The 13,203-nt window shown below is 49.1% G+C and overlaps 1 protein-coding gene across 1 annotated transcript in view; it reads left to right on the forward strand.

Moving 5' to 3' along the window:
* Positions 1 to 397: 397 nt before the first annotated feature.
* Stox1 (storkhead box 1) overlaps positions 398 to 13,203 on the forward strand; it is a 53,898-nt gene continuing 41,092 nt past the window's right edge. Inside the window, exon 1 of the mRNA XM_052744859.1 lies at positions 398 to 722. Within this exon, the coding sequence (XP_052600819.1) occupies positions 422 to 722 (301 nt within the window). The 5' untranslated portion in view covers positions 398 to 421. The remainder of the gene's footprint in view (positions 723 to 13,203) is intronic.

Genomic DNA, 13,203 nt, shown 5'->3' on the forward strand with positions numbered 1-13,203 from the left:
CGCCACTGTCTCTCCCCATCAGGGTGCCATTTCTCCAACCCTGCTTTCCTCAGAATTCTCCAAAGAATGGGATATGTTGGGGGAGGAGGCACACGCTGGAACTTCAGAAAGCCACGGATGAGAGGGCCCTCAGAGTACTCTGCTGCGAGATGAGGATCTAAGACCAGAGAAGCCGGAGAACTGGCCTGAGAGATCAGGAGCGGAGCGGAGGCTCAAACCCGGGTCACCTCCCACGCGCGACCTGGGTCCTCTCCGCCCCTGCGGGTGGGCGATGTCCGGGGCTCTTCGGGTTGCTGCGGGGACCCGGGAGTGACAGCGACGCCCTGGGAAGCCGGGCCCCGCCCCCGGCCCCGCCCCCCGCAGCGGGCTCCCGGGGCAGCGGGCGCGGGCGCAGGGAGCGCGGGTCCCGCCGGCGGACGGTATGGCGCAGCGGGTGCAGCTGGCGCCCGGCTCGCTGGCCCTGGTGCTGAGCCCGCGGGAAGCCGGGCAGGCGGCGGGGGAGCCGGGCGGCCGCGCCCTGTTCCGCGCCTTCCGCCGGGCCAACGCGCGCTGCTTCTGGAACGCACGCCTGGCGCGCGCGGCGTCGCGGCTGGCCTTCCTCGGCTGGCTGCAGCGCCGGGTGCTGCTGGTGCGAGCGCCCCAGCCCTGCGTGCAGGTGCTGCGGGATGCGTGGCGGCGCCGAGCCCTGCGGTCGCCCCGGGGCTTCCGCATCACCGCGGTGGGTGAGTGCCGGCCGGGAGCCGGGGCGACAGACTGCGGGGGGGGGGGTGCCGGGGGGGGGGAGGCCCGGTGCGTGGCCAGAGGCGGCCCGGGTCACCGCGACAAGTCCCGAGAGCCCGCGGGTTCCTGGTGGCAGGGGAGGGGGGCATTTTAAGAAAAGTTAGGCTCTGGTTGGAGAAGGAATCCGCTTGCTCCTTCCTTCCTAGCCTTCTTCTTACTTTTAACTCCCTTTCTTCTTTAATTTCGATCTTTCCTTCCTCCCTCCTTTATTCCATTTCGGTCCCTGGTGTCCTGCTTCTTGGGTCAGCCAACTTTCAGAAGTTTGGGAGATCATCATTAACTGCTGGGGGTGGGATGCGGGGAGAAATAGATGGTGCTGTGGACGCATGCCATTTCATTAACCAATTAGAGAAATTTCCACCTCTCCAGTCTTTTCAGACTGATCATTTGTTTGGGAAACCGATAAGAGCTGTTTGCTTGTAAAATAGAGATTCTCCTTGAGAAATGGAACACACTGACCACTACAGGCAGGCAACTGTGACAGCTCCCTCCAAAGCCTACCTAGTTCTGTCCTAGCTGTCTGTGGGGGCTGTGGGGACGTTTGAGGTGTGGTGGTGATCAGTTGTTTTGACTCCTACCAAGGAACCTCTTCATCTTAGTCACAGGCCCTCCTCCTCCTCCCATGGCAGGAGCACAGCAAATAAACATTCATTATACTCCCTGGGGCAAGGGAACACCTGATGCTGTGTGTGGTCTTGTCCAGGGATGGTGGGTGACCTTCTCTAGGCAGCCCAGGCCAACAGAGCTGGCCTGAACCTTGGAAGGCTTCTCACCTTCATGCTGTCTTAGCCAGCCCACCCCCACATTTCTTTACTTAAAAAGAATAAGAGGAGGTTGCAAAACCACATAGAAAGGTTTCGTCTTTTCCATGCAGGAGTGAGTCAAAAGAACAGCTCTCTGGCTTTGAAACAGGGAGCCAAGTAACCAAGTCAGAATCCTCGCTGGGGAAGGGGGCTTGCAGACAGGCTGTATGAAAAAGTCCTGTGTCCTGGGCTTCTCTGGTTTGAATTAGTGGTTGCATTCTCCCGTCCTCTGCCTCCTTCCAAAGGGTGAGCACAGTGTGTATTTCAGAAAGGGAATTGAATGCAGTGGGGGTCTAGACCGGAGGGGTGAAATAAGAGAGGATTTATGCAAAGTCTGAGGCAGCCATGATATCACCATTGGGGCCCAAGGAGCTGTGGTGCATGCTGGGATAGGGGTAGAAAGGTGAACTGGCCGCCATTCCTTTCCAACACAATGCACCTACCTGACTAGTGTCCAGTAACGAAAGACTCATTGGATGTTTTTCATATTTATTTGTTTTTGTGTGTATGTGTGTATGCATGCCTTGGTATACGTTTGGAGGTCACCAGAGATTCATTAACAAGGCAGAGTATAACAGGCCTATTTAAACGTTTTACAAATGTTGGGGCTGTTTGCCACACGTTTTGGCACATGCCTTTAGTCCCAACACTCAGGAGGCAGAGGAGGTTGGACCAGAGCCAGCCTGGTCTACAGAGTGAGTTCCAGAACAGCCAGGGCTACACAGAGAAACCCTGTCTTGAAAAACAAAACAAAAAAGGTTTATTTTGTGTGTATGGGCCTGAGTGTATACATGCACCTTGTGCTCACAGGAGCCCACAGAGGCCAGAAGAGGGTCAGATGCCCTGGAACTGGAGTTACAGCTGGCAGTGAACCACTATGTGGGTATGTGGACTTGAACCTGGATCCTCTGAAAGAGTAGCTGGTGCTCTTAACCACTGGGACTTTTTCTTTTCCTTTTTTTTTTTTTTTTTTTTTTTTTTTTTTTTTTTTTTTAGGTAGGGTCTAATGCAGCCCAAACTGGCCTCAAATTGGCTATGTAACCAAGGTTGCCTTGAACTGGTTTTCCTTCATTTACTTCCTATGCCTTGTTTATGGGGGTTGAACCCAGGGCTTCATGTGTGCCAGCCAAGCACTCTGTCAACTTCAGCTTGGGGAAGAGCTACCTGACCTAGGGACAGATGCACATGGGTGGTTAGGAGTGTTTTTGTTTTGAATAGGATTGCTAATTGCCATCTATCTTGAGATGCCAGAGTCACAGGAATAAAGAGTCACCAGTCATCAATCAGCTCTTGGGCCACCTTAGAGTCCCAGAGGACAGTGAATATGGGGGATGGTGCTTTCCATCAAAAGAAATGAGGTTTCAGGCCAGGCAGTGGTGGCGCATGCCTTTAATCCCAGCTCTCGGGAGGCAGAGGCAGGAGGATCTCTGTGAGTTCGAGGCCAGCCTTGGTCTACAAAGAGAGTTCCAGGACAGCCAGGACTGTTACACAGAGAAATCCTGTCTTGAAAAACTAAAAGAAAAAAAAGAGAAGAAATGAAGTGTGAAGTTTTAGTCTGTTCTCCCACCGAGGGCAGCATGGGCTTCTGGGGACACAAAAAAAGAGCTTCTGGGGACACAAAAAAAGAGCTTCTGGGGACAGACAGCTGCAGGTGCTAGCTCTTGTCTTAAGGTAATTTGTGGGAGAGAGTAAAATACTGAAAAGGAACACAGAGGGTCTGTTTGTCTCTGCTGTTAATTTGGATCTTTTTCCCCCCCCAGAGCTGAGGACGGAACCTAGAGCCTTGCGCTTTGTTAGGCAAGCGCTTTACCACTGAGCTAAACCCCAACCCCCATAGTTTGGATCTTTCTAAGGCTCACACATCCTTGCAAACAGGCATGTGGGCACAAGGACTGTCGCTGACGGACACAGACAGTGCAGGGAGAGGAGGGAAGACCATCTTCATCCACCCAGCTGTGCTCCCAGGGGACTTTCTAGCTTCTGGAGCTTGTTGGGGCCCTCAAGCCCAGAGGAAAACATTGGTGTGGTGGCACACGCCTGGGATCTCAGTATTCAGGAGGTGGAGGCAGGAGATCAGGCGTTAAGACCATCCTCAGCCATATAGCAAGAGTTCATACCCAGCCTGGGCCGCATAGAGCCTTGCCTCCAAAAAACGAGTGCCACTCAGATTGTTCAGCAGGGAATGGGACCTGCTGTGCAAGCCTGGGGACCTGAATTTGATCCCTGAAACTTAGGAGAGAGCAGGTTCCACAGTGTGCCTCTGACCTCTCATATGTCCCGAGGCCCTGGCACCCACCCCAACACAGAGATAAATAGGCAAAACCCAACTAATAAATAAGGCAAGCACCGAGAGCCTGCGGTCAGGACAGACGGGTCCCGGGGCACAGCTGAACTGGAGGCTGCAGTTTCTTCCCCGACTTGTGCTGTTTCTCTCCTCTTTGCTTAGAGACCTTCCCCACCTCCACCCCCCCCCCCCCCACACACTAGAGGAAAGCCAAGGTGGAGGCCTCGGAGCATTTTCCTGAAAACGGGCATTAAAACTTTCAGCTTGATGACAGCAGGCAGCTGCCTCTTTAGTGCCGGAGGCCTCAGGGGTTTTATTTGGGGTTTTGTTTGTTTTTTAGTAGCAAATGACATTAACTCATGAAAGGGGAATTCTAGAAGCTGTTAGGAGACAGCTGGTTTGCTTACTCAGCTGAGGACCGTGTGTGTGTGTGTGTGTGTGTGTGTGTGTGTGTGTGTGTGTGTGTGTGTGTGTGTGTTGGGGGGGCGGGGCATCGTCTTTTGTTTGGGCAAGTCCAGTTGCTGCTATGAGAACCCACCTACTGGGACAGATAGGAAAGGCGGGCAATCAGTGGGATGCCACTTGTCCAAATGTGTCTCCACGTTCTCACCCTAAACACCGTTTAGAATCTTTACACTATCCACTCTCCCCGACCCCCCTCTGTGACCTCTCACTGAACCTGGAGCTTACCAACTGGCTAGACTAGCTGATCAGTGAACCCCAGGATCCTTTCTCCACCCTCAGTGCTGAGATTACAGGACACACACATACTCGAACTATCTCAGCCCTTAGCATCTTTTCACATTGAGTGCCTGGTGGCTGTGGAGGTCCGAGGTCAGCAACAAATCTCCTGAAACTCACTTAGGATGATTGTGAGCTCTTATGTGGATGCGGGGAATCCAACTCTAATCATCCATAAGAGCAAGTACTCTAAACTGCCCAGCATCTCCTCCAGCCCCCCTCCCCCCCATGGCTTTATTTATTTGTTTGTTTGTTTGTTTGTTTGTTTATTTGTAACAAGATCTATGTAGTTCTGGGTGTCCTGGAACTTGCTATGTAGACCAGGCTGGCCTACACATTTCTTCCTGCCACATCTCCTGAATTTCGGGACCAAAGGCATGTGTCACCACCCCGATGGCTATTTTTAAATCTCCACCAGGCTGAGGAGGTTGCTCAGTGAGTAGTATGCTGCACAGACCTGAGGACCTGAGTTAGGAGCCCCATCATCTGCAGAAAAAGCCAGGTAGGTATGTCGGCTCTGACCTGTAATCCCAACACAGAAGGCGGCTGGGGATAGGCAGGCCCCTTGAGTTTGTTGGCCAGCCAGCTTAGCAAAACCAGTAAGGGACCCTGTCTCAAAAAAAATAAAGTGGCCGGGCGGTGGTGGTGCACGCTTTTAATCCCAGCACTTGGGAGGCAGAGGCAGGCGGATCTCTGTGAGTTCGAGGCTAGCCTGGGCTATAAGAGTGAGTTCCAGGAAAGACTCCAAAGCTACACAGAGAAACCCTGTCTCAAAAAAATAAAAATAAAATAAAATAAAAAAATAGTGACTAAGGGAGTCATCCAATGTTGATTTCTGACCTTGATACCCATATACACATACATACACCTGCATGTACGTGTACACATACAAATATATCCAACACACACACTTTAAACAGTCTTCATTCATTCTTCCATATTCCTGATTATTCCGTTTTCCTCTTCCTTAGTGGTGGAGGTTGCCCCCAGGGCCTTGCACATACTAGGTAAGCACTCTACCACGGAGCTTCATCCCCAGCTCGTTTTTAAAGCGTTATGGGTGTCGGTGTGGGTGGTGAATGCAGGCTCTGGTGTGTGTGTGTGTGTGTGTGTGTGTGTGTGTGTGTGTGTGTGTGTGTGTGTGTAGGTCAGAAAATAACTGGCGGGGTTTGCTCTCTCCTTCCCTCATGTGGGTCCTAGGGATTGGACTCAAGTCACCAGGCAGAGCCGTAAGCACATTTGCTCACTGAGCAATCTCAGTGGTCCTCTCTGTGCTTTTTACTTTGGAGACATCTTGTTCCGTGGCCTGGGCAGGTCTTGAGGTCTTGAATTTATAGGCCTTTGGCTGCAGCCTCCTGATTAGCTGGGGTTACAGGAGTCGACCTCTAGGTTCTGGTGTTGTTGTTTTTTTTTTTTTTAAACTTTATTTTATATGCATTGGTGTGAAGGTGTCAGATCCTGGAGTTCTGAACTTACAGTTATGAGCTGCCATGTGGGTGCTGGGAATTGAACCCGGGTCCTCTGGAAGAGCAGCCAGTGCTCTCAACCATTGAGCCATCTCTCCAGCCCCGGTTCTGGTGTTTTTAATGCATCTTTCTCTAGGCTTATGTGCTTCAGAAGAAGGTAAAGTCGGCCTGTCACACAGGTGAGGGAAGGATAACTGAGTAGGTGACCACATCCCAGGAGCTCAGAGCACAGCCTTCCAGCTGAGCTGGGGGTTGTAGCTTCATGGCGCCTGCCTGACACATGGGAGACCCTGAGTTAGATACCCAGGACTTTCAAATGAAGTTGAGCTGGGTGTGGTGGTGCATGTTGAAACTGAGGCTGAGGCAGAACTGCTTGCTGTGAGTTCAAGACCAGCCTGAGCTGTATAGTGAATTGTAAGACCCTGTTCCAAAACAACAAATTAAGCCAATCCAAGTAATTAACAAACAACAAATTAAGCCAATGTAATCCCAGCACTCTAGGCAGAAGCAGAAGGATCAGGAATTCAAGGCCACCCTCAGCCACTTGTGGAGTTGGAAGACAGCATAGGCTAGTGAGAGCTGGTCTCAAAAAAAAAAAGAAAAGAAAAGAAAAAGTGATTGATTTAATTCCTGTCTTTTCCCTTTTTATTTTGATAGACTAAATGTTTTCTTTTTTGGTTTTTGGGACTTGAACTTGCTGGGTAAGGGCTAAGTCACTAAGTTACATTCTTCTCCTTTATGTCATTGTGCTGGGCTGCAGTTTCAAAACAAAACAGTAACCACAAAATGTTATTCTGGGGCCTGGGCATGTAGCTTAGCTGGTGCATGTGTAACATGTGGGAGCCTTGGGTTTGATCCTCCAGGCTGTGTAAACTGCGTGTGGTGGAACATGTGTGTAACCCCAGCATTTGGGAGGGCAGGAGGTGGAGGCAGGAGGGTCTCTGATGCCAGCTAGGGCTACACAGTGAGTGTGTGTCAGAGAAGTTGGTGAGGTTGTTAAGTCACACACAGTTCAAGACCTGGGCGACGTGAGACGTCAGAAAATGAAAGAGAACAAAACTGTCCTTCTGTTGGGGAGAAATGTCCAGCTGTGGAGGAAGGAACCCATGTGACCACCCCTTTAGTTGTCTGAACGCCATGGTCTTAGCTTGCCCTCCCCATTCAGGCGGAGGGCATCTTCAGCCTGGCTGTTTTTCTGTCCTGGTGACTTGGAGTGAATTGGGATGATTCTGCCCATTTTGCAGGTAGGAAAGGAATGGAGGGTGTGAGGTGGCTCCTGAAGAAGCTTCGGTCTCTTGCCTCATCTCTCTTTCCCTCCAGCCTTCCTCAGAGGCCAGGCCCTCTCCCTTCCAGGAAGGTTGTCAAGAGTCCCCTCTCCTCCTGGGGCATTCATGACAGAAACAGCTGCTCCCCGCTTTCAGCTCCTCCTCCCACCCCAGCTTCAGCCATGTTTTCCTAAGTTCACTTGCCAAGTGTTGGCTCTGCTTGGATCCTTTTTCTGCTCAGAGGCACCCGCAGGCTTCACAGTGGGGTGTCAGGTGGGCATGTTCTTGTCATCAGACTACTTGAACTGCATGCCACATCTGATAGCTAGTGATGTTCCCAAACCCCCGTGCTAGAGGAGAATGCAAGTCCTGAAACCTTCGCAGTTTGGTGGCCAGAAGAGCCAGCATTCTCGGGGAGGGAGAAGGGAGCTGCTTGCCGAGACCACTTGTGGTACTCGGCTCCTTTGATGTCAGCCTTTTTTAAAAATAGAATTTTTATTCTATGTGTATGGGTGCTTTGCCTGCTTATGTCTATGCACTACCACGGGGTGCACCTGGAATCTGCAGAAGTCAGAAGAAGGGGTCAGATCCCCTGGAACTTCAGTTATAGACCATTGTGAGCCCCCAGGTAGATAGATCCTGGGAACTGAGCCCAGTCCCTCTGGAAGAGCAGCCAGTGCTCTTTAACTGCTGAACTATTTTTCAAACCCTGATAATGCCTTTTTGGAAAATGTATTCTTACTGGGCGGTGGTGGTGCACGCCTTTAGTCCCAGCACTCGGGAGGCAGAGGCAGGCGGATCTCTGTGAGTTTGAGGCCAGCCTGGTCTACAGAGTGAGATCCAGGACAGGCACCAAAGCTACACAGAGAAACCCTGTCTCGAAAAACCAAAAAAGAAAAAAAAAAAAAAGTATTCTTTTGGGGGAGAAAAATATGTGAAAAAAGAACTTTCTGTGTGTATGTGTTCTGAGGCAGGGTCTCATATCACCTAGGCTGGCCTGCAGCTTCCCATGAGCTGTAGTGGAAGCTGACCTTCACCGATCCTCTTGCCTCTGTCTCCCGAGGGCTGGGACCACAGGCGTTTGCCCATACCTGGGATAGGACCTTTGTGCTGTCAGTCACCCCTTCATGGCTCCGTACCATTTCCTTAGCAGTTTATTAAGGATCAGTGGGGGGTTGGGAGTGGTGGCACACGCCTTGAATCCCAGCACTGGGGAGGCAGAGGCAGGCAGATCTCAGAGTTTGAGGTCAACCCAGTCTATATAGCAAGTTCCAGGACAGCCAGGGTGTTGCAAGCAAGAAGATAGATATGCGTAGTTGACATAACAAAAGTTGTATTTTATTATGCTTAGGGTCATCACACAAGGTTCACACTCTAAATTCCTAACTATGGTCCTAAGCCTATCTCCCCAAGGCTACTCACCTGTGTGACATATCTGAGCAGAAGGTCAGGTCCACTCTCTGACAGACGTCTCTGGTTCAAGGGTCAGGATCCTGGGGGAGACTCTCCAGGTGCAGGATAGATGAAGGTGGCATCTCTCCAGATGTGCAGAGCAGCACATTGCTCTTGGTGTCTGCTTAGACGTCCAGGGAGTGTCATGGGCATCTGGGACTGTGCCTGGTTATCTTGAATGAGCGATGGGTTCTGGTTATTAGGTGCAGCCTTGGGCGTAGTGGAATGTCTGACTGAGCTATTTTGACATGTCCAGAAGGCATCTTTTATATGCTCATTACATTCCATCCCCTGGTCCTTGAGGTATACACAGTGCCGATGGGGAGCGCGCTTAAGAATTACTAGCAGTTTCCCAGCAATTTGCAAATTCAGGCCACAACAGGAAAAGGAGAAAGCATAGAATAAGTATCCCAATCACTAATAGACACATAAATGCCAGAAAATAAATCTCAGGCATTAAAACATACAATTATTAAGCAAAGTGGTCAAAACAATGTCGATTACAGGATATTGCTGTGATCCCTATGGTATATACGCATTTCCCCAAATTTATATTTTCTACAGGTTTGGTTTGCACCAAGTTGAGAAACACATTCAGAAATAAAAGGTAAAGCAGTCGCTTCCAAACAAACACGTCGTAAAGGGGGGTATAGCAGGTTTGGAGCTGTAGGACTGAGCAGGACCAATCATAGAGCATCATCCCAACTGGATCAGGGTCAAGTAGGAGGAACATGCGGGTCACGGCTGGGGGCCAAGTGTTTCTTCTTTAATTAATGAAAAGAGAAACTAAGAGTCCAGTAAGCTTCAGCGTCCAGTGTTGTCTCTCAGTTTTGTGTATGCTAATATTATAAAAAAGCAGCTGGGTGGTGGCAGCGCATGCCTTTAATCTCAGCACTCGAGAGGCAGGCGGATCTCTGAGTTCGAGGTCAACCTGGTCCACAGAGCAAGTTCTAGGACAGCCAGGGCTACACAGAGAAACCCTGTCATGACAAACAAAACAAACTAATATATATTGTTAAAAAGCAAATGATAGATATAAAGCATCAGGAAGTCTGGCAAGTCTCTGCTGGCGTCCATCTTGGGTCTAAAATCAATGTATGCAGACCATCTCTTTTGGCAAAAATGGCAATTACTTGGTGGGGTAGAAACAGGAATCTGGAATACAATATTCCTTGCCTGAGGTGTCATGTCTGGTGTGATAGTGGTCTCTGGAGCTCTGTGTCATAGCTCCTCCTAAAATGAAGGTTATTAAACAAGCCCAAAATAATCATAAGGAATTTGCATGTCAAAAAGGCCAATATGATGTATACCAAAAGCCAAAGGCTCTCCTTTATCCAGTGGAATAAGTTCCACATGGGGAAGCAAGGATAGTCAAATCTAAACATACAACCAGTCACATCAAATAAAGAGCACTTTCGAAGGTTGCTGCTAACTTTATGGTACAGGCAATAGTGTCCGCGTTGAGTGCAGCTGATAAATGTTGGACTCTGTCTCTCTGTCCTCCAGTGGAAATGTCATTAATGGCTTTCTAGTCTTCCCTAGTGTCTTAGGGTTTCTATTGCTGTGATAAAACACCATGACCAAAAAGCAAGTTGGGGAGGAAAGGGTTTATTTGGCTTACACTTCAGCATTGCTGTTCATCACTGAAGGAAGTCAGGACAGGAACTCAAACAAGGCAGGATCCTGAAGGCAGGAGCTAATGCAGAGGCCATGGAGGGGAGCTACTTACTGGCTGGCTTCCCATGGCTTGCTCAGCCCACCTTACAGAACCTAGGACCAGCAGCCCAGGGATGGCACCACCCACCATGGACTAAGCCCTCCCCCATTGATTACTAATTGAAAAAAATGCCTTACAGCTGGATTTCAAGGAGGCATTTCCTCAGCTGAGGCTCCTTCCTCTGATGACTCTAGCTGGTTGTCAAGTCAACACATAAAACCACCCAGTATACCTAGCAAGCCATCTTCATGTTCATTATTATATAGGGTACCTGAGTCAAAAATGTGTCTCTGTTCAAACATTAGGCCAGAGCTCTTGGGCAGGTTTACCTGTCCTGAGAAATGAGCTGTAACTCCAGCAGCGTTGTATACAGCCAACCAGGTTCTGCAGAAGAAAAAGTGGAGTCCAAGGTATCCCTGGAGATGTTATAGATGTCAACTGTGAGGCTGAAGGCCGGCATGGAGCATGTGGTAAAGACTCCATTGCCAAGGTCTGTGAGTTGGTTTGCAGAGACCGAAGGAATCAGTTCTGATGTTTGGAGCTCATTGGACAGAGGGTGGGTGGCTCCAAGTGAGATGGTATGTTTCTCTAGGTAGTAGACATCCTTTGTATTAGTCCAACTAGTTCATAGGGAATAGTTAGTGGGTTTAATAGATCCACTGCCAAGTTTCCTAGGAAACAGGTGTGTGTGCTAAGCTGGTACTGAAGTCTATATAGACTAAATGTAAATGTATTTTGCAGAATCCATGCTCACACCACAGGGTTTGCATTGGGTCTAGGAGAGACTTGTAGATTGCCATTTTTGTTCCAAATCCTGTAGAGAAGGGCTGAGATAGTTCTGTGTACTCACTGACAAGTGAGTCTTGCTTGGATACATTCTTCTCTTTGTTCCTCTGAAGAAGTTGAAGCAGATAATTTTGAGAGATCTGGTTGGCTACAGCTAGTTTCTTCAAACTTTCAGCTGTATATTTATTAGTATCCACCAACAATTGCTTCAGTAAATTTAGTTCCAGATGAAGGCTTGTAATCAGTTTGTGAGTTGTATCTAGTCCATCAGACAAGGTATTAATGGCCAATTTTTGTTATTCAGTAAGATTTCTGATGTCTGCGATATCCTCATTTATGTCTGAAAGAACCAAGATGCTATGCCAGTTCCTAGTGAGGAGCCAAACAATACAGCTCCAGCAACCGTAAGGGTTTTCCTACAGCAAACCGATTTCCTGAGGAGTAGGAGAAGACTGGTATTCTCCTAAATTCAGGCTCAGAGCGGAGTTCTTCAGGTGGGAGCCATGACTTGAGGTTGAAGGTAAGTGAGATCTTCTGGATCCTAGGTGTGATTCCAAACCTTGCAGGTAGGCTGAGGTCTGATGTGATGCTCTCCCGTAACCACTGGTGGGGAAGTAGGAGAGTCGACAAATGCTGCCTTCTAGTGGGCTGTGAAGAATGTGCTGTTCTTGTCTCATCCTCCTTTATCAATGATGCACGGTGTTAGGCTGCCTTCTTTGATCCCATAGAACTTCCATGTTATGGAGAAGACATACGCCTCATCAAATGGGGGTCCTTTGTGCAGTTCCTCCATGTGATATATTGACTATTGGCTTATGGGCCTCAAAGTCTCCAATGCCCCATTCCTTGAGCTGTAGTAGAAGGAGAATCATGTAGAAATAATAGGGAAGTCCTAGGGGGGGTGTGTTTCTAGGGTTCCAGTTTGAAAAGGTCCATATCTGAAGTTTTCCACCAATGTAAGTTTCCGTGGTCTGCCTTTTTATGTGATACCTTGGCACAAAGGAGTCGTAGGATCCAGGGCATCCTCTGGTTGCAAATTGTATCATATCCACTCTTGGGTTGATGTATTCACTTTGGTAGCTGGTATAAGTCCAGGCTGGAATTTCAACAGACTGTGAACCAGTGTTCCATATTCTGGGAGGAAACAAATGTGTGATGTTCCCGGCGTGTATATCCAGAGGAATTGGGAAGTCTATCATTTCATTGTTGTGGAGTATAGGCATGATATCACAGCTCCAAACATTCTTCCTCATTTGGCAAGCGGATTTTTTGGTTTTAAAGATGGGTATATATCACTGATAATTAGTGATTATGCATTGGTTTCAGTTTTCCTTAAAGGTAAGTCAGTAAACGTAGTTGTCAAGTGTTGAATCTTCTAAGAGTGGTGTATGAAACAGACTGGTAGGTCCGTTACATCACTCCATTGTCTCTTCCACCACTTAGATTGTTGTTCTCTTGGTGGTTGGTGTATTAAGCCTTGTGTAGTGGTGGTCCAGTTGGAGCCACTGATGGACTGCAAGGCAATTTGAATGGATTTTCCATTACAAGTCCAGTGTGAATTGGGTGATTGCATTGAGAAGTCATCCCATATGCTTGAGGTGATGTTAGTCACTTTGTTAGTCCAGTTTACACCAGCTGGTACCCATCCCAGAGAGTCTATTATGGGGGTTGAGGCCTTTTGCATCAAAATTGTGGTGGTACACCATGTGCCTACTGTTCATTCGAGACCCCTAGGAGCAGCCCCCAGCCTGGGCTCCATACCAAGTTCCGGCTGTGGTTCCAGACCCCGAAGAAGGACTTGGGACACCCGGTCCTGAAGACATACTGAGCCTGACTGTGTGCTGGACCTGAATGTCCGTGCCTTCTCTAAGAAGCGCTTGGATGGTTCTCAACATGCCAGCAGGGCTTG

This window comes from Peromyscus californicus, unplaced genomic scaffold (assembly GCF_007827085.1).
Source record: "Peromyscus californicus insignis strain IS unplaced genomic scaffold, ASM782708v3 Scaffold_19__1_contigs__length_69161282, whole genome shotgun sequence".
NCBI lineage: Eukaryota > Metazoa > Chordata > Mammalia > Rodentia > Cricetidae > Peromyscus > Peromyscus californicus.